Source organism: Penicillium odoratum, assembly GCF_028828045.1.
Source record: "Penicillium odoratum strain IBT 22623 chromosome Unknown utg000006l_segment0_segment0, whole genome shotgun sequence".
In the NCBI taxonomy this organism is placed as follows: Eukaryota; Fungi; Ascomycota; class Eurotiomycetes; order Eurotiales; family Aspergillaceae; genus Penicillium; species Penicillium odoratum.
This window is the reverse complement of record NW_026643148.1, coordinates 680,758-704,274: the sequence shown is the minus strand read 5'-3', so window position 1 is coordinate 704,274 and position 23,517 is coordinate 680,758. Positions and strand designations below refer to the sequence as shown.

The following is a 23,517-nucleotide window of genomic DNA, read 5'->3' as shown; positions in this document are numbered from 1 at the left end:
TTTATTCCGCGCGGAAATCCCGTTCACGTTCCAGTCAAGGGCAAAAGATTGTATATATGACTGGCGTAGCGATATATACTCTAGCGTTATGAGCTTTATTGCTGAAGTTTCTATGGCTAAGTCAAGTGGTTCTACCCTCTTTAAATTTCAATTACTGATTGTATGATAGCCCGGGAAAGCTCGATGAAGGACATACCTGTTATGTTTATGTTTGAAGAAATGAAGCGACGGGAGGCTTTGAAGTTCATTGAACAGTGAATGTACAATCTTGGAAGAAAATTTCCACTGTCTAGGCATTACCGAAAATTCAGAAAAGTAAGTAAGTGTTTATATGCTTAGCTGGGGATGGTGAAACTGCTTGAAAAAGTGGATCAGCGACCAACCTCTCGATGGCCTGGCCTGGTCGGGAGGTGAGCCAGATCTGTAAACAGGATTTCATCCCAAATTTTCATAATACCGCGCGTTCAAATGGGTCAGCTCGCTTCTATTTTCCTTTCACATTTCCTCTCTTAATTTGTATTGATTTCCAACAGCGATAATGTTACGGTTCTATGTTAGTAGCCGAATCAAAATGTACACAATATAACAATCGTCCGGCCTCGAATTCTATCTACTGATTGAACATATATTAAACATCTTCTGATAAGAAAATGCACGTGCTGCATCTATTATCTTGATCCGATTCCTGTCTTTGCTCCGCACTTACCCCTCTACAAATCACACGATGGTCTCATACCCAGAGGACCGTGTCGCTATTATCGTCGGAGCTACTGTGAGTAAACAAAAATAATGATGTTCGACATAAATACTCATCATTTGGTCCAGTCAGGCATCGGCGTCGATCTCGCCAAACACCTCTGCTCAAAAGGCTGGAAGGTAGCTTGCACAGGCCGACGCCAATCCGCCGGAACCCAACTCCTAAAAGACCTCGCAACAGAGAACGCCTTATTCTACCCCGCCGATGTCTCCAAATACGAAGATTCGGCCACAGTATTCCAGAAAGTATTCGAACTCTGGGGCCACATCGATGCCGTTTGCGTGAACGCAGGAATCGTCGACCAATCCTCTATCTACGTCTATGACTCGAAGAACAAGTCGATTGAGGATATCCCGCCCGCGCCGGATACCTCTGTCGTGGATATTAACTATAAAGGTATTTTGTATTGCACTCAGCTAGCGACACATTTCATGCGACACAATCCTCAGCCTGGGGGGCGGGTGATAATCACTGGGAGCATTGGAGGTATTTTCCCACATTCATCATATCCGATCTACTGTGGGACCAAGGCGGCCGTTAATCAGTTTGTTCGTGGGACGGCGCCGTTGTTGAAGCTGAAGGATAATATTTTGCTTAATGTTGTTATGCCTGGGATTGTGAACACGCCTATTGTTCCGCCTGAGATGATTGCTGTCGTTTTGCCTGAATGGTGAGTGATGTTATTTATCTAGAACCGGGAAATTTTAGAGGGCTGACTTATTTTTGCAGTCTTACTCCTGTCGAGACAATCTTGAAGGCATATGATGTGTTCCTGGACGATATGACTGGCATGGCGGGGCAGTTGCTTGAAGGCTCGGCGGATAAGTTGATATTCTATCCAATGCCCGAGCCGGGTAATGGGCGTATAACTAAACGGGCGGTTACTGTGTGGGAACCCTTGTTTGAGATGATGCACGGTGAGAAGTCGAGCCCTCCTGGAGCTATTCCTTAACTTTAGCTTGTAATGGACGCTCCGGAGGTTTCTTAGCTTATTATGAGCGTATTGAGACTGGACAGACGATTACTATCTTTCAAAATTCTCCGAAATTACTCCGCACTAGTATTCAATCTCGATATTAGTCGAGCTTTGGTAATTGAAACACCACGAAATTGCCAGTGGATCCCTTAAACTATGAACGACAACTTTCTCTACAGGCTAATTAAAATGATTTGTCTGGATGGACCTAACACCCATTCTCAGATGATTCGATAGTCTTTTAACCGAGACGAATAATTTAGTACTATCCATCGTCTAAGATTACTGCAGAATTGTAGCGGTGCACGCCACCTCGTGGGCCGTGGACGGGACATAGCGCCACCTGCGGTTAGGGCTCAGTCCGGCCGTTCTTACTTAGAGCCGACGACCCATCAAGTGGAGAAAAGTCCGGGATGCGATTCCTTCGAGGATGCGGGTGCACTTTTTCGACAGATAATGGTTAATTACCTCGGCTAAGTTGAAAGTCACATTTATTGCATGAGAAAGCTTGATATTCATGATGTCTCGACTCATCAAGAACCCCATCGACTTGGTTTTCAAGCTCAGTTGCTCCCATAACCTCGCGCATGCCATCATCACGGAATCCGTGCTGGTCTCGAAAGTATCTTCCGGTGTCGGAGATCTCTACTGCGAACCCATACAGCTTGCAGGCAGTTTCATTTACCAAGGCTGTCAGTTAACTTTGGCCTGCGGGGCTACCACCATCCCCTAGTTGAAGAACTATCTGAGCGGTAGTCTCTAGTTTAACAAACCGATTCTGGGGGAAATGCACCATCATTTCTCTTCGACGAAATTTGTTGGCACGATACCCGGGAAGATGGCATTTACGCGCATCCCGTTGGCGCGGAAGTTGGCCGCTATCGACCGCATGAAACAATCACTCCGACTGCTAAATTTTAGCCTGACGGGATAAGCATAGTCGGACTCACCGCCATTGACTTGACTACGGATTAGAGAGGAGAGTAGGCAGATGGATAGAGCCCGTCACAGCTGGCAGTCGTCACCACATTGGCATCACGCCCCTTGTGAGGCGATAGACAGAAATAGTGCTGTGCCAACCAAGTGGTAGGAACCACTCCCTTCAAGTCTGTGCCGATAGGTTAAAGATCTGAGTCAGGTGGTGGTACTTTCAATTCAGTGGGTGCCGGAGCGTATGTCCGTTCAATCACCCCCGTACTGGCGAACACGAAGTCGAGTCTGTCACAACCTAAGAAGGACTTTTGAAAAGTATCACATAGCTCGCCATAATTTGTCACATTTGCACTGTGGAAGACGACACGGGGTAGGTATTGAGTAAGCTTCAGTCCGGCAGTTTCATTGATTGCAAGAATATTCAATACCCTGTCTCCGCGAGCAGATAGTTCCTGGGCAACGGCCAGGCCCATACCACTAGCTGGGAGAATTAGAATTAAGCTAAACTTTACACGCAAAGCTCAATTCAAAGATTGGCTTACCACCCCCAGTGATCAAAGCAATGTTGGCAGCCATGACGGATAATGATTATACAGCCAAAATACCCCGCGATGCATGGAATGCGTTGAGCTCTGGATAGAACTATGACATATTAGTAATCAAATTTGCAGTGTCAAATGAGATGCAGGATGAACACACGATGAACTATAAGGTAATGATCTCGAGGTCTCCACACTCGATTCTTCTTGGACTAAAGGATCCCGCACAGCAGACCATCTTGCTTATACAACGAAAAGTCCCTGAGACTTCAGAATATCGAGTCGTCAAAAGAGAAAATATCAGAGGCAGTATATGAGCTCGATGATGGTCGACCATGAAACCCGTGAACATGCTTGATTAATCTATGGAGAATAGATTATATCTCATTAAGAAGTTACCCATGAAGTAGATAATAGTAGTCTGCATAGTGCAGACTACCTTGATTGGTTAGCCAAAATCTACCTGACTGGGCCGAGGCAAACGAACTATGCCAGCAACTGTAAGTACATCATCTAGCTCCTCCAGGCCGCGGGGTCCTCTCGAGTTTAGTCGAGCAAAATCTGCAATAGTCAGAGGCTCATATTAATGGCATACTCGACAAATGTCTCAACGATTAAGATATTGATCATTATGCTGGAACGAAGGCAGCAACTCAACCTTAAGAATGACTAAAGGGGTATTCAAGATGGAAATGGAGCAGACTCAAGAAGGCTTTGCATTTAAAGGAATGGAAAATTTGCCCCGAGATGACATTGGATCTGCCATATGTGCAAAGGAGACATTTCGTCTAGTAACTCTGGACCATCTACTTGAGAGTATCTTCCTGAATGTACCAAGCCGACTGCAATTATCTAGATCGGATGTATTCATCATGGTCACCCCCATCCTCATGTCTCGCAAGCTCTGATTCCTCTTCCAACGCAAGATTATTCTCGCTTTAATGTTCAGCTCCGGTGTCATCATCTACACAGTCCTCTGCTGCCATTACTCATCTCGGTGACATCAGCAACCTTCCCCTTGACATCCGCTGGGACGACTGCGAATCTTCCGTTGACACCATCGTCGTCTCACTCCCAGGTATCAAGCCGCTATTCCCGTGGCGTGGGCTGGCTCGGATTTTAAGTTACTCAGGATCAAAGAACGTTTACAGCATTGAGGGGTATAATAAGTTCGCCTCTTGAGGCGACATCAGGACGGAACACGGCTATGTCTAGCGCACTGGCAATCGCAAGAGCCTTGGATTTGAAATCTGTTGTAGGGCGTGCGCAGAAAGGACCCTCGTCTGAAATAGTGGAGGCCAATGCTTGATGGCGGTGGAAATCTCGCGACTGCAGATGGTCCGAGAAACATCGTGGCCAGTAACGAGACAATTTCTCTATCCAAGTGACGAGTGAGTTGAGTTTCAAAGAAGAGAAACAAAGGACTTGCCTCATAATATTCGCCAAATTTGTATTAATACGGAGTATGAACGGAATACTAACCCCGGATATGTCCCCGAGCAAAATGGCTGATACTGGTCGATCTAGTAGGCTGATTACCCCAGTACCTCTAAGCCCCAAAATAAAGCAGTAACCATTATCAAAATACCACATAATTGTAAATGACTGCGATATCACTCGTTCTTCCTCATCTATAGACCAGACCATGGAAGTATAAATCTAGGTGGGCCAGACGTTGCTGGGGTCAGGGGTTGCCACGTGACGTGGCGCGTGTAATCGGCCAGCTGGAAACCGATCCATTCCCCTCCACCCCAACACTCCCTTATAATCCCGGGCTTGAATCGCTTCTTCTCTGGCTTTATTGTCCAGGTCTTCTAACCATCATATACTCTTTCCTGTCCCGTCCCATCCCAACCCGACACAGTTAGCGCCCTTCGCCATGGACTTCGCTAGCCTGAAGGACCAGGTCAGCAACCTGACCTTGTATGACCTCAAGGCAGGTGTTCGCAAAGTGCAAAATGGTGCGTTGAACCGGCCAAGTCTGGCAGTGCTGCGATTGAAAGCAACTCGGCTTTGTTGCACAATTCCGAGAATCCTTGGAGAATCCTTGAGCTGACCGCTTCGTCATAGCCGTTATGAACTATACCGAAATAGAAGCCAAGGTCCGTATGCCTACATCCTCGCGCGCAAATACATCATGAATTCTATGAATTTTTGGTTCATGCGATCCGCCATGCGATACTCCTATGACCAGTCACTTACCCGACCTAGGTCCGGGAAGCCACAAACAATGAACCTTGGGGTGCTTCAACCACCTTGATGCAGGATATTGCCAATGCTACAAATAGCTAGTGAGTGAAATTGCTTCCTTTCAATTGAGTAAAGGCTTACGGATTTCCCCAGTCAGCTGCTCAATGAAATTATGCCCATGATCTACAAGCGGTTCACCGACAAAGCCGCGGAGGAGTGGCGACAGATCTACAAGGTACGAGGTCTTCCTTCTGCGATACCAATCAATTACTGACCTCGCTTCCTTGCAATATACAGAGTCTTCAGCTTCTTGAATTTTTGATCAAGAATGGATCGGAACGGGTGGTCGACGACGCAAGATCTCACATGTCGCTTCTGCGGATGCTCCGGCAATTCCACTTTATTGATCAGAATGGCAAGGATCAGGGTATCAATGTGCGCAACCGATCTTCCGAACTGGTCAAGTTGCTAGGTGACGTGGATCAGATTCGCACCGAGCGCAAAAAGGCCCGGGCCAACCGCAACAAGTTCAGTGGTTTCGAAGGTGGTATGAACGTCGGTGGAATGTCTTCTGGCAGCTCTAGCCGCTACGGTGGCTTTGGAAGCGAGACCATGGGATACGGCGGATACAGCGGAGGTGTATACGGGGACGGTGGCGGATTTGGCGGCGCTACAAGTGAATTCCAGGACTCTGGACGCAGGAGCGGCAACAAATTCGACGAATACGACGAGTACGATGAGGGAGACGCTAGCCCCCAGCGACGTGAATCGGCTGCTGCTACGAGCACCAAGCGGGAACCCAAGAAGCCAGAGCCAGCCCCCGCACCTGTGGTTGACCTCTTCGATTTCGGTGACGATGAACCCGTGACAACCACTTCCTCGACTGCTGCTGGTAAGCAGCCCGCTGGAAGTGCTTTGAACATGCTGGATAACAACGATGATGATGAGTTCGACGATTTCCAGTCTGCAACCCCGGCCCCAGCACCGACTGCTTCGCACTTCTCCATCCCCGCTCCTGTCTCGACCGGGAGCACAACCTCCAACACCCAATTTGTGGCGCCTCAACCAGTGTCAGCGTCTCAAGGTGCCAATATCAACGGCATTGTAGGCTTCACCTCGGCGACCCCCACTCCGACTCACAGCACGCTCACCTCTCCTGTCTCGCAGTCTGCCTCCATCCAGCAGCAACAGCTCCCGAAACCTACAGGATTCCAAGCTGCAACCCCCAACTACTTCACCTCTGTCAATCAATCCCCGCAACCCTTCTCCCACACTGCCAACTCTTCCATCTCTTCTTTCAAGGCCCCCTCTACCGCAAGCAAGCCCGCCGCCAAGTCCTCCGGAGACGCCTTCGGCTCGCTCTGGTCCACTGCCAGCGCCAGCGCCGGTATTAGCAAGTCCAACGCTAACGCAAACAAGGGACCCAATCTCGCCAGCATGGCCAAAGAGAAGGCCAGCGCCGGTATCTGGGGAGCACCCGCTGCATCATCATCCCCGGCCCCATCCCAGCCTAAGCAGGGTGGTTCGGCCTTCGACGACCTGCTCGGTTGAACTGAGGCCCGTTGATCAATTTGCGTTATAGTTCTCTACCGAGTAAAGAATCCGGCAATTCATAATTCCAAACTCATTTATGCTCCTTTTTTCACTCATCTTGTTCTATTTGAAAGAAAAGACCCCCTTGTGCTTCATTTTTGTACCTTGACTTACGGGATTGTCTGCCGCTTTAGCAAAGGCTTTGATTTTTGAAAAAATTCTCCTTTTGTCAATTTCTGTTCGTTGAGTAAGATGTGCTGCCGGTCTTTCAATGCTATATATCCCATGGATGTCAGACGTCTTCTCGATGTATCGGAAACACGCATTTGTCCTCCAGGCTCAAATGCTCGCCCTTTAGAATCTCTCTCCACCTGGGCATTCCGAGTGTTGGAACTTTCCGGCATAATTGCAATCCCAAGTCCGAAGTTTCAAATATTCTACTGAGAACATTACTGTTAATCTACCGAATAGAACAGTTGTCTAGGTTGATAGGCATTATGTTAATGCTAATTGATGCTAGGACAACGCCTGCGCTGAAGGAAGCTAGATACACGTGCGAGAGAGTTTAAATGGGGATAGAAACAGAGAAATGTATGGCAGAATTCAGAACATTTGCGGAGGGTGTAGATAAAACGAGAAGTGAAAAACGATTATTTCCATCATTCCAAGCCATCGGTACTAAGTTTTGCCCGGCCAAGGGCTGGTAGTACAAGGCGTCCACGGAATGTGAGGAATATCGGTGTAGAAGAGAAGAGAAGGGTAGGGGGAATCATTCATCAGTCGGAGTTTCGGGTATGGAGTTTCGGTGAAGGGTATGCGGGTGGGGGTTTAGGGATGTTCTCCGGACTAGGACGTAGGTCCTAAAGCGTCCAGACATGTTGGATCTGGAGAGCAGATTCTCGACTCTCCCGGGTTTGTTGGTTACAATATAGCCAGCCGATTGAATTTATAAATCCATGGCAGGGGCACGTTGTGGATAGAGTGAGCTCTATCTCATGGGAGAGGGAACTTCGCCCAGGCTTTAATGCCAATAGAGACCGTCGTAGACAGGGCTCTAATGGGTGAGCCATGTGCTCATGGGTGCCCTGTTCAATAAAGCCGCTTTGGATATGGCTATTTCAGGTCTTTGAAATCATGCTTACACGGGCACCAGAACCACCAGTGGCCTGGCTGGCTTTTTTTGCGCCTTCAGTGGAAAGAGTCATCGGACTGTCGCCTTTGAAATCCTTTGAATCACCCTGGATGGGTGTGGAAGTGCGATCGTCCTCAGTAATATCGATTGAGGCGCTGCTTTCTGCCGAGTCTTGGATAGGCTCCCCGTTCAACAAGGTCAGCCCTCCTTCGATATCACGAAGCAGCCTCACAAATTCTTCGGGCACAAGGCCGTTCTCTCCAGTCTTTGGATCCTCGGCAACCAACCAGCCATGACCATGTCGGTAGGAGACGTAGATCACCTGGCCCTCGGTGAGGGGTAGCTCATTCTCATGTTCGCGGGTGAAGTCAAAGAGTGCGACTGCCTTTCCATGCATTTCCTCGTCCGGACAACCGACAGCAAATTGATAATCCTTTGCATACCGGTCTCCATTGTCAGCTCCCTCGAAAGCGGCGTCGGGTGCATGGCCTTGCTGGGTATCATAATGAGAATACCGGCCTTCGTTCACCGGGTATGTAATATATTCTCCACCAGGTCCATCTTCCATTGCATCATCCCCATTAATGTAATATGTCTCGCTACCATCAGGGTTCATGCCGATAAACATGCCGCGGTCTGCGGCTTCGGCCATCCTTTGATCGGTGTAATTTAAACCGGTCCCAGTGGACTTATGCCGTTGACGCGCTGTGGTCACCACTGGGCTGTGCAAATCCTCATCTTCACTGTATGGAGGCCCGTCCCCGAATGACATAGCTGGCAATTGTTGATGGCCCTGCCCGTGCCCCGGGCCATGACTTTGGTTGGTTTCATTGCTCCAGGGACCAGACGCCCATGGGCCACGCGCGGTATCCCACGAATTCGGTACGTCCGAAAAACGGCGGTACTCACTTGCTGGCGTCGAACCCCCAGAGGGCAAGGGAGGGGGACCATAGTGCAGTGGATGAATCGGCGGGTAGGCAAAGTCTCGGACAAGAGCATACGGCAGACTGGAATGGAATATCGGGAACACGTGGGAGCCTGGGCGTGAGCGATGTTGCGACGCGACAGAGAGATTCGAGTAGGTAGATAACCGGTCCTTCGCACTTGGTGACGGTTTCACCGAGGCATCTGTCAGGATGGGGGGTAGGACGGTGAGATTGTCTGCAGAGAGTGTATTTGGCGAGTTCGGAGAGGCCATCTTGAACAGGCAGGAATTTCCCCCAAGAAGGATGATGGGAGTTCACGATTCGAGAGTCAACAAGGGATATGGGGAGGGTTCATTTAGCCGCGTCGCATGAATCCTAAATTGGCATTGCGATTGGGTGGCGCGCCGAAGATGATCCCACTTGTAATTCTCGCCCAAAATAGCCTGGTGGAATAGAACAAGACAAGAGAGCGGATGTATTAAATGTAATGCACAACACCACCACCTGGACGCAGATATCTCTCAACCACCACCGGACTGCCGACACACGAGGACCCCCGAGTGGGCAAGATCGAAGGAAAGGAAAAGGGCTCAAGGCGGGGGTAGGACAGTGCCGAGTCACGACAGGAGTTGGACCCCACGGTGATTGGAGTCCAGAAAGGGGATCGCAAATAGAGAAAATGCTTGAGGGGGAGGAGTCGGAACAGTGGTTGTTCCAGACAGTTGTCCCGCAGTTGGTCGAGGGCAAATGCTAAATATAGCCGAACCTGCAACATTGAAGTGTGTCAGATATCAATGGAACCCGAATGCAGCGCTTATATCGCCGAATAATCCAGTGAAACTTTGCATTTTTCCCGATCTAAACCAGTAATTATATCCATGGTTTTATTGCTTCTCATCGGTTTTCACTTGGTGTCCACATGTAATGCGATCGGAGATGGGGCTTACCTTTTTTAATCTTAATACCCCTTTGAGGGTCAATGATCAGCGCATATGCGGGGATTTTTGGTCGGCGGCTGCAGCAGGGGTAACCCAACACAACTATACAGCAATCAGATGCAGGTCACAAACAGAGCAAAAGAATCGATCGTACTCGATCGGTTTCGCAATGAATTGAAGCTTCGAGGGGCTTAGGTCATCGATCACGTGCTAGCGCGTTTCAGATCTAGGACTTAATCCATTTTAGGAAGTTCCTCGATGCTTTGGGAAATGTCCTTCTGCTTTCGACCCATCTCTCTGCTACATCAACTTGTATACTATATGGTCTTCCCAGATGGTGTGGTCCAGTTCTATTGATCTCATCATGTTCAACATCCGCGGTTGTTGATTCAACTTGATTGGCTATAGATTGTATCGGATCACAAAGGTCCGCCTGAGGTAACAAATGTGTAATACTTCAAAAAATAGGAAGTCAAAATTGACGGATTCAAGGTCGAATATTTAAAGGATTGATCTTACATACTACAGGCTGTCTATAGCTTATCAGTCAAGTAGATCAGAACTACTCGCCCTTCTTGCCCTCCTCCTCGGTATCAGGCATCCTCGGCTTGTGGCCTACGACGGGGCTCTCCTGTTCTGGCTACTGGGATGTCTCTGCAACTTGGCACGGGAACCCCGCCGAAGCAGAGCTGCTGAGCAGTTGATCCGTCAGGGTATTGGTATGCATTATCAATTCCGCCCGCATCAGCAGAGCCTGCGGAAGGGAAATTCCCTCAAGGCTCATCCCAGTGCCCGAAGTAGGAATAGCGGAAGTAGGAGAAACATTGTGAGTGACCATACAAAAGTTAGTACTTCTGTAATCGGACAGACAGGAATTGTTAGACTTATCGGGAGGACAGCTCCAGCTCGTGGTGATGGCGGCATTAGGGGTTTTGGTAACTATTGAAATCATATCAGGACTCAGTTTATTCCAGAAGTCTGCTCTCTGGATACTCGTTTTACCACTCTTTTGATTTTTTCCATTGTGCCGACGGCCACGATAACCCTTCCGGTCATGCTATAAACATCATATGTACTATAATTGTTACCTGGTTGGCGGGCAGAGCATCTAGAGGTCAGACTCTCCACAGCCGTATTCCGGACATAATCGGTCGATTTGGGGCAATCCATTATCATGAGCCTAGTGGAATGGCACCAATCACACGCCAGCTATATAAAAGTTAGTGAATATATTGTGAAATGGGCGGGTGGTGACATGGTGATTCAAGGATCGCTCTTTTCCATTCGCATGCAGCCGGTATCAGGAAATTAAAGAATCACTTACATTCTGGCGGCGGGGTGGTTCTCTTTCTCTATCATGATCGGCTATGACGAGAAAGGCGGAAGCGATTCTGTAGGTCTTTTTCTTTCCCAAAAAGAGAAGCAAGCGTGGAGACGGGGACGTGAAGGAGGGAGTGCAGTATTGATGGTAAAAGGTGGATTTGGAAAGTATTAACCAGTAAAACAACGGAAAAAACCGTAACTAATTTAGAAGTTCCTGTTCTTTGCATGGTACGTGAGCACACAATACTGAGTACTCTAGAAATGATGAACTGTAATTCGGAGTGTATAGATACGTACGTGACAGGACATAATAGAAAATGATGATGCAATTCAAGTGCCTCCGGAGCCTCTAATTGTCTTGCTACTGTTTCACTGCTCGATATACATGTGGGGGGATCTTTGAGAACTAATTAACAGAACTTTAAGCAGCCGTCGTTTGGCAGCTATCAACAGTCACCGTCCGTACCTCCACCTTAGTGACAGTGCGCCAGGCAGTCACCATACCGACAGTAACAGTAACAGTAGCGCTTGCAGGCTCCATTGTCACCCGCATGGTTGAGACGGCGGTAGAGGAACTTGTAGGCTCAATTTGAGCCGTCGACGTAGATGACGCAACTGCAGTAGTACCAGACAGCTGGACGGCGTACTCATTCGTCAGATCATCAAACTCCGACGTGATGGCTGCACTGTCAAGACTCTGCCCCTCGATATAATCATCCGTTGTCTGAACATCACTTGTCGCCTGTCCCACAATATCGATATCCATACACGTAGTATAAATCTCCTTCTTTCCATCCGGATACCCATCATCCACACTCGGACGAGTAGGCCAATCCCACACCCAGTAAAGGGTATACAGTTTCCCAGTCGGCGCTGTCGTCGGCAACTGCATATCCTGCTGACACCACAGATCAGCCCCCATCAGCGTATTAGCCTGATGGGGGTACTTCTCCTGGCGATATTCCGAGATATTGCCAGTATTGATCTGATAGCAGCGGCCGTCGTCGAAATTCTGCACAGAAAGAAGTGTTCCCCGCCCATCGCCTCCGGTGTTATTCCAGCTCCACACTCCGTGGACATCGTTGAGTGTTTCGCCGACTTTGGGCTCCGTTGTTCCGTAGATATAGACAGTGCCGCGGTTTGCCGGTTTGCCGGGTTGGTTCCAGGGCAAGGTGACATGGCCATTTTCTTGGTAGCGGAGGGCGAGGGCATCGCCTGCTTTGGCTTTTAGTCGAGGGCTACCGGTTGTTTGGGTTTGGTTCTGTTGGGTGTCTTTGCAAAGCTTTGTGCTGTCGTAGACTACTGTCACATTTGCTTGTGTGTTTGGAGGGATCAAGTAGGTCATTGTTAGATCGCTGAATCCTGCAGCGGTACGAAGGTAATTCCCCCGAGGGTATCCTGGATCCCCGGTGAATGTTCCATTGGATGCGATGACCCTGATCTCTTCTACCCAGGAATGTGCGCCAGCGCATGCGATGAGGGACAGCGTTGTGAGAGTTTGGAGGAACATTTTGGAAAGGAATGTATGGATGTCTTGCAGACTGCAGGGTACCGGCCAGCGGTGCAGTGTCGAGTATGGTGGAAGACGGTCAAGGTAAAGAATGTAAATGAAGCTATTTATCCAGATAAGAGATGGATGCTTTTATTTGCGGGGATTGAATGAAAAGAACAATGGAATAAAGCAAATCATTCACTTCAGACCAGACTGGTACCCAAGGGACAAAGAAATTCCACACAGTTTTGAAGTTTGTTTCAAGTGTTTTTCCAAGGCAACAGTCTACAGACTGGCCTCACTGGTCAATAAAGCATCGGGCATTTTGATCCTGGGAAATCAGTCCGAAATAAAGAAAGACATCGTTGCGGCTAATTGGAGCAAAGTAAAACAAACATTGTCTGCAGATGTCAGATGAAACAATCTAAATCTGTCACCCGCATTACAGCAGGCCAAGAGATATTGAAGAATTAGGTAACATGGAGATGGTTGGATATGGTTGGATAGATAACGCTGGAGACGGAGATATTTTTACGTGAGACAAATGGCAAGACTCCTGGCGCTTAGAGAGGTTGGACTGTATATGAGTCTGTAACCCTATCAATTGGCTGCAGATATAAGCGCTAGAATGGTAGCAATGACTAAGCAGATATATGTTTCACGTGATACACGCCACGTTTTGAGTCACCTGATATGCAAGTCAAACTTCTCAAAAGGACATTAGACATGAGACACGACACATCAGCACGGTTGCCCAAACCTTCCTATTCTTCAAGCTAGCGTTCCCGGTCAAGAAGCTTAGTTTATTGTGTCATCTTTCATTCCCTGAAACCGCCTTTTTAGCCTGTGGTGTGTAGCTGAAAATTTCCCACTAATGTTACCCACCCGCGCATCTAGTCGAGAGATCTGCATCAGCTCTGTCCCTCTTCCATCTTCCATCCTGTTTTTCACAATTTCGCCCTCAGTGGAGCTAAATTCCAGACTAAATTACCCGAGTTCTTATGTCTCCGTCAAACTCGGACTTGCCATCTTATCTTTAGTTTTTCCATGCTTGGCGAGCTCGGTCACCGAACCCATTCTGGTCGAGTGGAGAGAAACCGCCGGTCAGAGAGACGCATGATTTGACTGAAAGTTATCTGATTGAATCGGTGCTCCGTCCGCTCCACCGGGTGGATTCCAAGTGGTCGGCTAGAAACAGGGTCGACAAAGACTGCGGACCGGCGGTTCTCGGGATAGAGCGTTTTACTCCGTATACGGAGGCTGACGTGGACTGAATGAAGCGGTCACCAGTTCTTTTGGAATCAATATTTCAAGGCTGGGAATGAGTGGAACCCATACGGAATACACCGTACAGATCGGATTCTCGGGAACTGCGAAAACCCACAAATATCGGATTTCTGCAAATATTTTGCATTGCTGGCAGGGTTTTGGATTGGACACGGGATTACTGGACTGAATGCGTTGCTGCGTTGCAGGTGTGACCCTCCAACGCCCGTTCAAGATCCTTGTTGTGTTATGGCTTAGTGCTTATAACATTGAAGGCTAAACTATACTCAGTATACAATTGGGAATACATAATCACGAGCTGCAACCTTGGAGACATTTTTGACTATATCAAATGAGGGACCCAAAGGCCCAAGAACCCAGGGATATATAGGACAGTGAGGTCAAGAAGCTCTCCAGCTAACAAAGTCAAATTTACCCTAAACCTGCACTAGTTAAAATCGCACCGATCTTTGGTTTGCCGCCTGTTCTTAGTATTGTTGATTGTTGTCCTCGGATTTCATTGTTTAACACTTTCCACCAGGAACTTTCCCTGTTGGACAAATTATTTCCTCCTCTATCGGCCTTACAATTGCGCTATATTTTTATCTGTAGAATTGAAAGTTGGTTCAGTTCATTTTGTTGGCTGTCAAAAATTGGGTTCTCCACTGAGAGGCTTGGCGACCCTCTCCTTCGGGGATACTTAATTCCATCGTGGACCCGGGATCCCAATTATTTTGCAGCCTTCAGGGGGTCCCCGTGCTTCTTCCTATACCGCGAACTCCTGATCGTGAGGACCGTTGCGTTCTTGCTCCTTCTTCACCGTTCCCTTTCCTTTTTTGGTATGTTCCTCCCTCCCTCATCTGTTGTGCTATTACTGAGAAAAATAAAATAAAAGTTGGGACAGTGCAAGAACACCCCTTGAGTGCCATATGGGGCAGGAGATCTACAACTTCTAAGATCTCACACTGAATTGTCTTCGGATTTGACCGATTGAAAGGACTCAAACCACGGTGGTTATTCGCATAGGCATTGGTCCTTCCGGACCGTCATAAACACCGTCAACGCCTTCAACAGACGTCCACACCGCCCCCCTCAAATACAGTCAACATGGCTACCTCATTGATTTCCAAGAGATTGCGCTCCACGGAGGAGACTCAGGATGTTGCACCGAGTTGGATTCGCCGCCAGATTACCTCTGGTTTGCAATGCATCTCGCGTCGCGCCTGCATCCATCCCATCCACACCATTGTGGTCATCGCCCTGCTTGCTAGCACGACCTACGTCGGTCTCCTGGAGGGCAGCCTTTTGGATACCAAGAACCCTCGGAACGTTGCCGGTCAGGTGGACATTGATGCTTTGCTCCAGGGAAGTCGGAGTTTGCGATTAGGCGAGTCAACCTCGTGGAAGTGGCAAGCGGAGGACACCTGGGTGAACTCGGAGGTAAGCTTTTTCTTTCGCCTGAACGCCGGGACAAGAAACTAATGGGAATTCAACGTTAGGAGATCAATGAGCCCGCGGTAAACCACCTGGCCCTCTCGACCTTCATTTTCCCCGATTCCACCTCCCAGTCTGCCCCGTCCAGTGTCAATGTCCCATTTCCTTCCAATCTTTCTGCCTACTCGGTGCCCTACACCCCCAATCTCTTCACGGCCTTTTCCCACGACTCGGCTCTTGCCTACGCCGTTCCCTTTGAGCAGGTCTCGGACCTACTGAAGTCTGTTCAGGAGATTTCGGACCCTTCAGCGAATGATGCGGAGGCTGAGCCCAAGAAATGGATCATGAAAGCTGCTCGAGGTGCTGCGGGACCACGCACGGCCCTTATTTTGTGGTTCACCGATGCATGGAGCTCTTTTGTGGATCTCATCAAGCACGCGGAAACCATTGATATTGTCATCATGACCCTGGGATATATCTCCATGCACTTGAGCTTTTTGTCGCTCTTCTTCTCCATGCGACGCCTGGGTTCCAACTTCTGGCTCGGTACTACGGTCTTGATCTCTGGATCCTTTGCCTTCCTCTTCGGCCTGGTGGTGACCACCAAGCTCGGTGTGCAGATCAATCTCCTTTTGCTTTCTGAGGGTCTTCCCTTCTTGGTTGTGACCATTGGATTTGAGAAGCCGATCATGTTCACCCGGGCCGTTTTGAAGGCATCGGTGGATAGCCGTCGCCCTCGTTCGGGTGCCGCTCCCGGCCCGCTGTCCTCTAGCACCCCTGGTTCCATTCAAGACTCCATTGCCACTGCCATCAAGCAGCAAGGTTTCGAAATTATCCAGCACTACTGTATTGAGATTGGTCTTTTGGCTATAGGTGCCGCATCTGGTGTTCAGGGTGGTCTTCAGCAATTCTGCTTCCTGGCGGCTTGGATTCTGTTCTTTGACTGTGTGCTACTCTTTACCTTCTACACCACTATTCTGTGCATCAAGCTCGAGATCACTCGCATTCGTCGCCATGTCGCTCTGCGCAAGGCTCTTGAGGAGGATGGCATCACCCACAGCGTCGCTGAGAGTGTTGCCTCCAGCAGCGACTGGCCCAACGTGGGCTCGGATGACGGAGTCACCAGCATCTTTGGTCGTAAGATCAAATCGAGCAATGTTCGTCGGTTCAAAATCCTCATGGTTGGTGGTCTGATTTTGATCAATGTCGTTAACCTGTCGGCTATTCCTTTCCGCAACACTGGCAACGGTGCTTTGCTTTCGCGCCTTTCGAACTTCATGGCCCCTGCTCCCATCGACCCCTTCAAGGTCGCTGAGAACGGTCTGGATGCTATTTACGTTGCTGCCAAGAGCCAGAAGCAAGAGACACTGGTCACAATTCTTTCGCCCATCAAGTACAAACTCGAGTACCCCTCGGTCCACTATGCGGGTCAGGAATCTGGCGGCTTCGATATCGAGTATAGCGAGCAGTTCCTTGACTCCGTTGGTGGGAAGGTTCTCGAGAGTCTGCTCAAGAGCGTGGAGGACCCGTTCATTAGCAAGTGGATCATTGCTGCTCTAACTCTGAGCATCATTCTCAATGGATACCTGTTCAATGCTGCTCGCTGGAGTATCAAGGAGCCCGAGCCGGCTCCGGCTCCTCCCACTGAGCCTGCTCCCAAGGTGTACCCCAAGTTCGAGCCCAATGAGCAGGTGTCTACTCGCTCTGTTGAGGAATGTGAATTGATGCTCAAGGAGAAACGTGCTCCCCATCTCACTGATGACGAACTGATCGACCTGTCCCTACGTGGTAAGCTCCCCGGATACGCTCTGGAGAAGAGCATGGAGGATGAGAACTTGATGAGTCGCGTGGATGCTTTCACCCGTGCTGTCAAGATCCGCCGTGCTGTTGTCTCTCGCACCCCCGCCACCTCCGACATCTCAGGCTCCCTGGAGCACTCCAAGCTTCCGTACCAGCACTACAACTATGGTCTGGTCCACGGTGCCTGTTGTGAAAATGTCATTGGTTACCTTCCCCTTCCTCTTGGTGTTGCTGGTCCGATTAAGATCGATGGCCGAGACTATTTCATTCCCATGGCTACTACCGAAGGTGTCCTGGTCGCCAGTACTAGCCGTGGCTCCAAGGCTATCAACGCCGGTGGTGGTGCTGTGACTGTCCTGACCGGCGACGGTATGACTCGTGGTCCTTGTGTTAGCTTCCCGACCTTGGCTCGGGCTGCCGCCGCTAAGGTTTGGATTGACTCGGAGGAAGGTAAAAGCATCATCTTCTCAGCTTTCAACTCGACCAGTCGTTTTGCTCGCCTTCAGACTCTCAAGACCGCGCTTGCTGGTACCTACCTGTACATTCGTTTCAAAACCACCACCGGTGACGCCATGGGTATGAACATGATTTCCAAGGGCTGTGAAAAGGCCCTCGATGTCATGTCCAAGGAGTGCGGTTTCGATGATATGTCCATTATCTCTCTGTCTGGCAACTTCTGTACCGACAAGAAGGCCGCTGCTATCAACTGGACTGATGGCCGTGGTAAGTCGGTCGTGGCTGAGGCTATTATCCCTGGAGATGTTGTCAAGAGTGTTCTGAAGAGCGACGTCAGCGCTCTGGTCGAGCTGAATATCAGCAAGAATTTGATTGGAAGTGCTATGGCTGGTGCCCTGGGTGGTTTCAACGCCCACGCTTCCAACATTGTTGCTGCCATTTTCCTGGCTACTGGTCAAGATCCTGCCCAGGTGGTTGAGAGCAGCAGTTGTATCACGACGATGAAGAAGTAAGTAGTCTATTGTCTGAAATCTCGAGAAAAGATCAGTGCTAACGAAGAATTCAGCAACAACGGTAACCTCCAGATCGCGGTTTCGATGCCTTGTATTGAGGTGGGTACCATCGGTGGTGGTACTATCCTTGAGGCCCAAGGTGCCATGCTGGACTTGCTCGGCGTTCGTGGAGCCCACCCCACCAACCCCGGTGAGAACGCCCGCCAGCTCTCTCGTATTATCGCCGCCTCTGTCCTTGCCGGTGAGCTCAGTCTTTGTGCTGCGCTCGCCGCCGGACACCTTGTCAAGGCCCACATGGCCCACAACCGCAGTGCGGCGCCAACTCGGTCGTCGACCCCGGTGTCATCAGCCGTAGGAGCCGCCCGCGGCCTTTCCATGACCTCCAAATAAGCAACGACGCGCCCAGTCCTCTCTCTGGCCCGCGGAAATGAATCTCGTATATTTCCTCTTCATACCACCTTCGATACCATCCCTCTGATGCAGACTTTCGGCGAGCCCAGCTCGACCGCCACATCTGATGCATCTTATCTCTGTACATATCTGAGAGCCATTTACTTGACTCCGACGGAGATGAAAAAACGAAAGCTGGGATTACACCCGTGATGGTGCTCTCTGCTGGGAACTCAGTTGCTCGGCTATCGAGTCCTGAGGCCGACCCAAAAGCAACCGCTGCTAGCGGATACGACCTATATTGTTCTACATTTTGTACCTAAGTCCTTTCCATTTGGATAGACATGCTGGTCGTAAGACCCATGAAGCCAGTTATTTTTTTCGGTTTATCTATTTCTAGCCATAATTCGTAGCCTCTTAACTAAAATTGTTTCGCGTGAAGTACAACCATTGAATGTTTCCTCTCCCGAGATTTTCGGTAACAATTTATAGAGGTAGTAGGTACCTAGTAGATAGATGGAGTCTCCTGAATACTGCTAGGGTATTTCGTACACTACAGAAACTGAACTAAATGGCCCATGGGGCACTTGACACGAAATGTGTAGGCTGCTGATCTTCTACTACAAATAGCAGTTTCCTTCATTAGGTATAGCGTATCAAGTGACGACGAACTGGTCATTGCAGTATATTACCCGTATTTGTCTTGTATTATCGAGGTCTGGGGGGGGGCCACATGAGTCTAGATCCAACTCCTGAATGTTTATTAGGGCTTTCCCCCCTTATCGCACTAGCATCCCAATGCATACAACCATGCAGTATTCCAAGTTTAATTGTTCATTAGTTAGATATCTCGAAATCTGTATTTATCATTGTTCGTATGTTTGTCCTTCTACCATAGAACCAGTTCTGCAAGGATGGGTCGGGGCGCGGCCCCCCCCGGATGTTATATCAGCCCCTTGTGGCTTGTGAGAAGTTAATACTTGGCAGGGTTAGTGTATTGTTACTGTAAATTATATGTACTATTTTAATACTCCGTAAGGATGTTTTTTCTCTTCTGACCTGTTCGAATGTCCTGGCACGAGCTGGTTGAATAAAAAAAGTTTAAGTGAGAAATGTAAAGGAAAGATAAAGAAATCTTGATCTTTCAGATCTACTCCGTAGGTAAATAGTCTTTGGGGCTTGGCTTGCATAAGAATTATTCATGCCCTTGGCTTTTCCACTGTAAGGATAGGCGGGTCCCCCGTAAGGGAACCTCCGGAGTCAACCAAACAGAAGTTCTACTCCCCTTTCATAATTTTATTCCCCCAACACTCCTTTAGACTCGGGCTTTCAGCTTTCTCACATTCGTTGACCTTCCAACCTGGCTCAAACCCCCCGCCTCCCTTCGTTTTAAACTTTCAGATCCGTGGAGGAGATAAGCCGGGTTCTGTAGTCGTGCGGTTCTGTGTGGTTGACGACGTTGGATGTGTCTGACTTCACGAGGACTCCCCCATACTCCCTTGAGAAAGTGACAGTAATCTTCGATTCGATACGTGTTGGGGGAGTCGACATTCCCTTGCGACCTTGATATGAATGGAAATTCAGGAGCCATGTCGCCTGTCTCTGTCGATGGCAGCGACTGGTCCGGCATCAATCAATACCAGAAGTCGGATGCGCCCTTCTCGCCAACCTTCCCTTCTCGTGGCAACCTAGCCACACCACCCACCTCTGGCGTCTCAAGCATTCCGCTAAGTCCCAGTAGCACCGGTCTCCCACTGCCGGGCAGCCGGCCGGGCAGCGCAAACCCATCTCCGCCTAGCTCCGTCGGTGGTGCAAGATCCAGCAGTGGAACACTTGGCGATGAGCCGCGCGATGGCGGTCGACGCCGCCGACAGATGGAAGAAATACTAAACCAGCATTATGTGACACTCAAACGGTTTCTTAGCGCCACCTATCGCGAAGACCGAATCAACGGTCGATCCAACAAAGCCCGCGATAAGCTCCTGCGCCTTTCACCGACCCAGTTTCACGAACTGAGTACTGATGTTTACGATGAACTTATTCGTCGCCAACAAACCACACCTGCTCCAGGCCGCCCGCCCCGTCCCGACGCACCTGCCTTCCTCCCTCCGCGAAGCACCTTCCACGAGAAACGGAATCACGCCCGCCAGAAGCTTGCGTCGCTTCAGCATACGCGCTTTCGCGATCTTGCGACCGATGTCTTCTGTGAGTTGGAGCGCCGCTTCCCACACTTCACGGGTCGTCGTCCTTCCCCTGGCCTGCCCCCGGATCCTCGTCGCTCGCAGTCTCGTGGTCCCCCGAGTCGCATGGGTCGGGGATATCCGTCTGGTGGCCCGGCTAGCCCATACGGGCCACCTCGGCAGGCTTCCCTTGGAGGTCCACCGCAAGGGATGAATGGAGAGGGTCCTTTTCCTCGGTCGTTCCAGAGTAACACTATGGTTCCGAATAAGAGTACGATGGTTGAGGATAGCGATGATATGGGGCCAGATGACGATGATGATGCTCGGAGTGATGCGTTCGCGTTGGATGCCGTCTTGAGCAGACGGGCTACTACTACGACTCTCGGTGAAGGGGAGCGAAAATTATTGGTGGATAGTCAAGCCCAGGTCTCGGCATTGCAAGAGAAAGTGGAAAAGCTGGAAGAATTGGTCCGCTGCAAGGATGAGGAATTGTCTCGATCACAAGATTCAGATCAATCCGCGGTATGTCTTCACTGTGTTCTGTGCTACTGAACCCAATCTAACTTCTTCTACAGGTCAGTCTTAGTGAACGTCAGGAATGGGATGATCTTCGCCAAGATCTGGAGAGCAAGGTATCGCAGGCCGAGGATCTCAACAACTCACTCCAGCTTGAGCTTGATCGGGTTCGGGCAGAGCATGAAAGTGTGGAGCGAGATCTTCGTCATCAGCTTGACGAAGTCGCTCGGGAGTCTGGAGACTCAGATTTGGTTGCTCGATACGCTGAATTGGAAACCAAGCACCAGAGCCTTCAGTCCGAGCTGCAACAGCAGCAGGAGCTTACTACCGAGGTTCGGCGTGAGACATCTGAATTCCTCATGGAGATGAAGACTCTTACAGCCCAAAGTCATGCAAATTGGGAACAGGAGGAGCGGATGTCCATTGATGTCCAGAGACTAGAAAATGAAGTCAAAGAGTGGAAACATCGCTATGCGAAGGCCAAAGCGCAACAGGGTCATCTCCGCACTTCATCTGGTGGTCTCTCGGATATTCGAACTGATGCTAGCGCTGTTGTCAAGGAGCATGAGCTGGTGCAGCCCAATGGTGTGGTCAAAGATATCCACGTTACCAAGTTCCAGATGTCGATTGACGAGCTGCTTCGATCTGCACGCTTTGAGGATGCCCAAGTGGTGTCCGACCAAGTCAAGGCTGTTATCGTTGCTGTTCGTTGCATGATTCAGGACGTAGACCAGGCACCTCTCCCAGTTGATGGTTCAGCCAATTTGCGCACCAAGGCTAAGACCAGAGTGTCTGCTACTGCAAACAACATGATTACTGCCGCTCGTAACTTCACCGGCTCCAGTGGTCTCTCTCCTGTTTCCTTGCTTGATGCCGCCGCCTCGCATCTTTCCACCGCCGTCGTGGAGTTGATTCGAGTGGTTAAAATCCAGGCCTCGCCAGCGGATGAGTTGGAAGATGTCGACGTGGACCTATCTCAAGAGAAGTACCCAGACTACTTTGGCACGACTGCCAGTCAAAGGCCTTACAGCAACCACTCAGAATACAGTGCTATTAGCCCCCCCGACCAAGACCACCCCGCCATGCAGAATGGTTACACCAACGGGTTCTCATACGCGCCACAAGAAGACCACGAGCTCCAAGAGCTGAAGCTTTATGTTGAAGACCAAACTGATGGCATGGTCCAGTCCATCCAGGCTCTGGTTGCTAGCATCCGGGCTGAGCAGGAGCTGAGCAGCGTTGAGATTCACGTCTCTGCAATTGGCGACGTGGTCACCAACGTGGTATCTGCTACTGAGAATTTGATTCACGATCGCAGCGGCGACATTGCCCTACGCGAGCAATCCGAACCGGCTATTAAATCCCTTGACGAATGCCGCGGCCGGCTTATGAATACTGTCGCCGAAGGGCACAATGCTACTACTCCCGAGCAAGTGCGCGAGGTCACTAACCAGCTACCTCCTCTTGCATTTGAGATTGCTCGACAGACCAAGGAGCTTGTACAGCGTCTGGATTCCCTGACGCATGGAGACGACGATGACTTCCGGTGATGATGATTTGATTTGATTGACCTGATTTGACTTTTGATTTTTTTTCTCAACACGACACACTGTGTTTGCATATTTCAGCAATGCCCAAAATACTGCTTTCCCTTCCATTCCACTCAATACTTTCACCAGCTTTTCACCTTTCACCTTTCACCTTTTCTCTGGCTTTTAAGCGACTATCATCTGTGGCAACCTAGCCGACAATGTCGAAATGATGTCCTGGTACGCGTGGCATTCATGCTTTTTTGTTCTCCCTTTCTCCTGTTTATGTGGATCATATTCATATTCGTGTACTTCTATTATGATCTCCGGGTCTGTTACATTTTTTTCTCCCCTTTTCCCAAGGTTACTTTATTCTGTTGATTCAGATTCTCCTGCACGGCTCCGGATAGAGGCCCCGATTTTGCATTCGTATGCACATGAATTCAATCGCAGATTTTACCACCCCTTCACCACCCCTTCATTTCAATCGGGATTGTACTCCGTATATAAACAGTAAATAAACATTCAGCCTCAGGCAGAAACTAGTTATGGATTCAGTCTAGCTTCCCCGGAAGGAACTACCCGGGATTATGTAATCGTCGAGTCCCGGCAGCTCCTCGACCTCAAAGCTGCTTTTTTCCCCTATAGCTCACTCTTCATCATCTCCATCATCTTGTATTTCTAGAAACTGTAAG

The 23,517-nt window shown here is 49.5% G+C and overlaps 8 protein-coding genes across 8 annotated transcripts; 4 read left to right on the top strand and 4 right to left on the bottom strand.

Annotated features, from left to right (window-relative positions):
* Nucleotides 1-724: 724 nt before the first annotated feature.
* N7520_008711 (Short-chain dehydrogenase/reductase SDR) lies at nt 725-1,709 on the top strand (the record flags this gene model as incomplete). Its single annotated transcript, XM_057142645.1, has 3 exons — nt 725-772; nt 826-1,427; nt 1,487-1,709. 3 exons carry the CDS (start codon nt 725-727, stop codon nt 1,707-1,709), a joined length of 873 nt encoding a protein of 290 aa, XP_056991933.1.
* A 484-nt stretch (nt 1,710-2,193) lies between these two features.
* On the bottom strand, nt 2,194-2,529 carry N7520_008710 (uncharacterized protein; the record flags this gene model as incomplete). Its single annotated transcript, XM_057142644.1, is given in 2 exon segments — nt 2,194-2,423; nt 2,436-2,529. The coding sequence occupies 2 exon segments, from the start codon at nt 2,527-2,529 to the stop codon at nt 2,194-2,196; spliced, it is 324 nt and encodes a 107-aa protein (XP_056991932.1).
* Nucleotides 2,530-2,704: 175 nt separating this feature from the next.
* N7520_008709 (uncharacterized protein) lies at nt 2,705-3,242 on the bottom strand (the record flags this gene model as incomplete). Its single annotated transcript, XM_057142643.1, has 3 exons — nt 2,705-2,833; nt 2,882-3,147; nt 3,209-3,242. The coding sequence occupies 3 exons, from the start codon at nt 3,240-3,242 to the stop codon at nt 2,705-2,707; spliced, it is 429 nt and encodes a 142-aa protein (XP_056991931.1).
* A 1,842-nt stretch (nt 3,243-5,084) lies between these two features.
* On the top strand, nt 5,085-6,946 carry N7520_008708 (uncharacterized protein; the record flags this gene model as incomplete). Its single annotated transcript, XM_057142642.1, has 5 exons — nt 5,085-5,166; nt 5,276-5,307; nt 5,417-5,496; nt 5,549-5,630; nt 5,693-6,946. 5 exons carry the CDS (start codon nt 5,085-5,087, stop codon nt 6,944-6,946), a joined length of 1,530 nt encoding a protein of 509 aa, XP_056991930.1.
* Nucleotides 6,947-8,046: 1,100 nt separating this feature from the next.
* On the bottom strand, nt 8,047-9,258 carry N7520_008707 (adaptor protein NBP2; the record flags this gene model as incomplete). The annotated part of the gene is made up of 1 exon (XM_057142641.1): nt 8,047-9,258. One exon carries the CDS (start codon nt 9,256-9,258, stop codon nt 8,047-8,049), a length of 1,212 nt encoding a protein of 403 aa, XP_056991929.1.
* Nucleotides 9,259-11,668: 2,410 nt separating this feature from the next.
* N7520_008706 (uncharacterized protein) lies at nt 11,669-12,757 on the bottom strand (the record flags this gene model as incomplete). Its single annotated transcript, XM_057142640.1, has 1 exon — nt 11,669-12,757. The coding sequence occupies one exon, from the start codon at nt 12,755-12,757 to the stop codon at nt 11,669-11,671; it is 1,089 nt and encodes a 362-aa protein (XP_056991928.1).
* A 2,355-nt stretch (nt 12,758-15,112) lies between these two features.
* Nucleotides 15,113-18,597, top strand: hmg1 (HMG-CoA reductase; the record flags this gene model as incomplete). Its single annotated transcript, XM_057142639.1, has 3 exons — nt 15,113-15,445; nt 15,505-18,203; nt 18,261-18,597. The coding sequence occupies 3 exons, from the start codon at nt 15,113-15,115 to the stop codon at nt 18,595-18,597; spliced, it is 3,369 nt and encodes a 1,122-aa protein (XP_056991927.1).
* A 1,568-nt stretch (nt 18,598-20,165) lies between these two features.
* N7520_008704 (putative cell polarity protein) lies at nt 20,166-22,843 on the top strand (the record flags this gene model as incomplete). The annotated part of the gene is made up of 2 exons (XM_057142638.1): nt 20,166-21,299; nt 21,353-22,843. 2 exons carry the CDS (start codon nt 20,166-20,168, stop codon nt 22,841-22,843), a joined length of 2,625 nt encoding a protein of 874 aa, XP_056991926.1.
* Nucleotides 22,844-23,517: the final 674 nt, after the last annotated feature.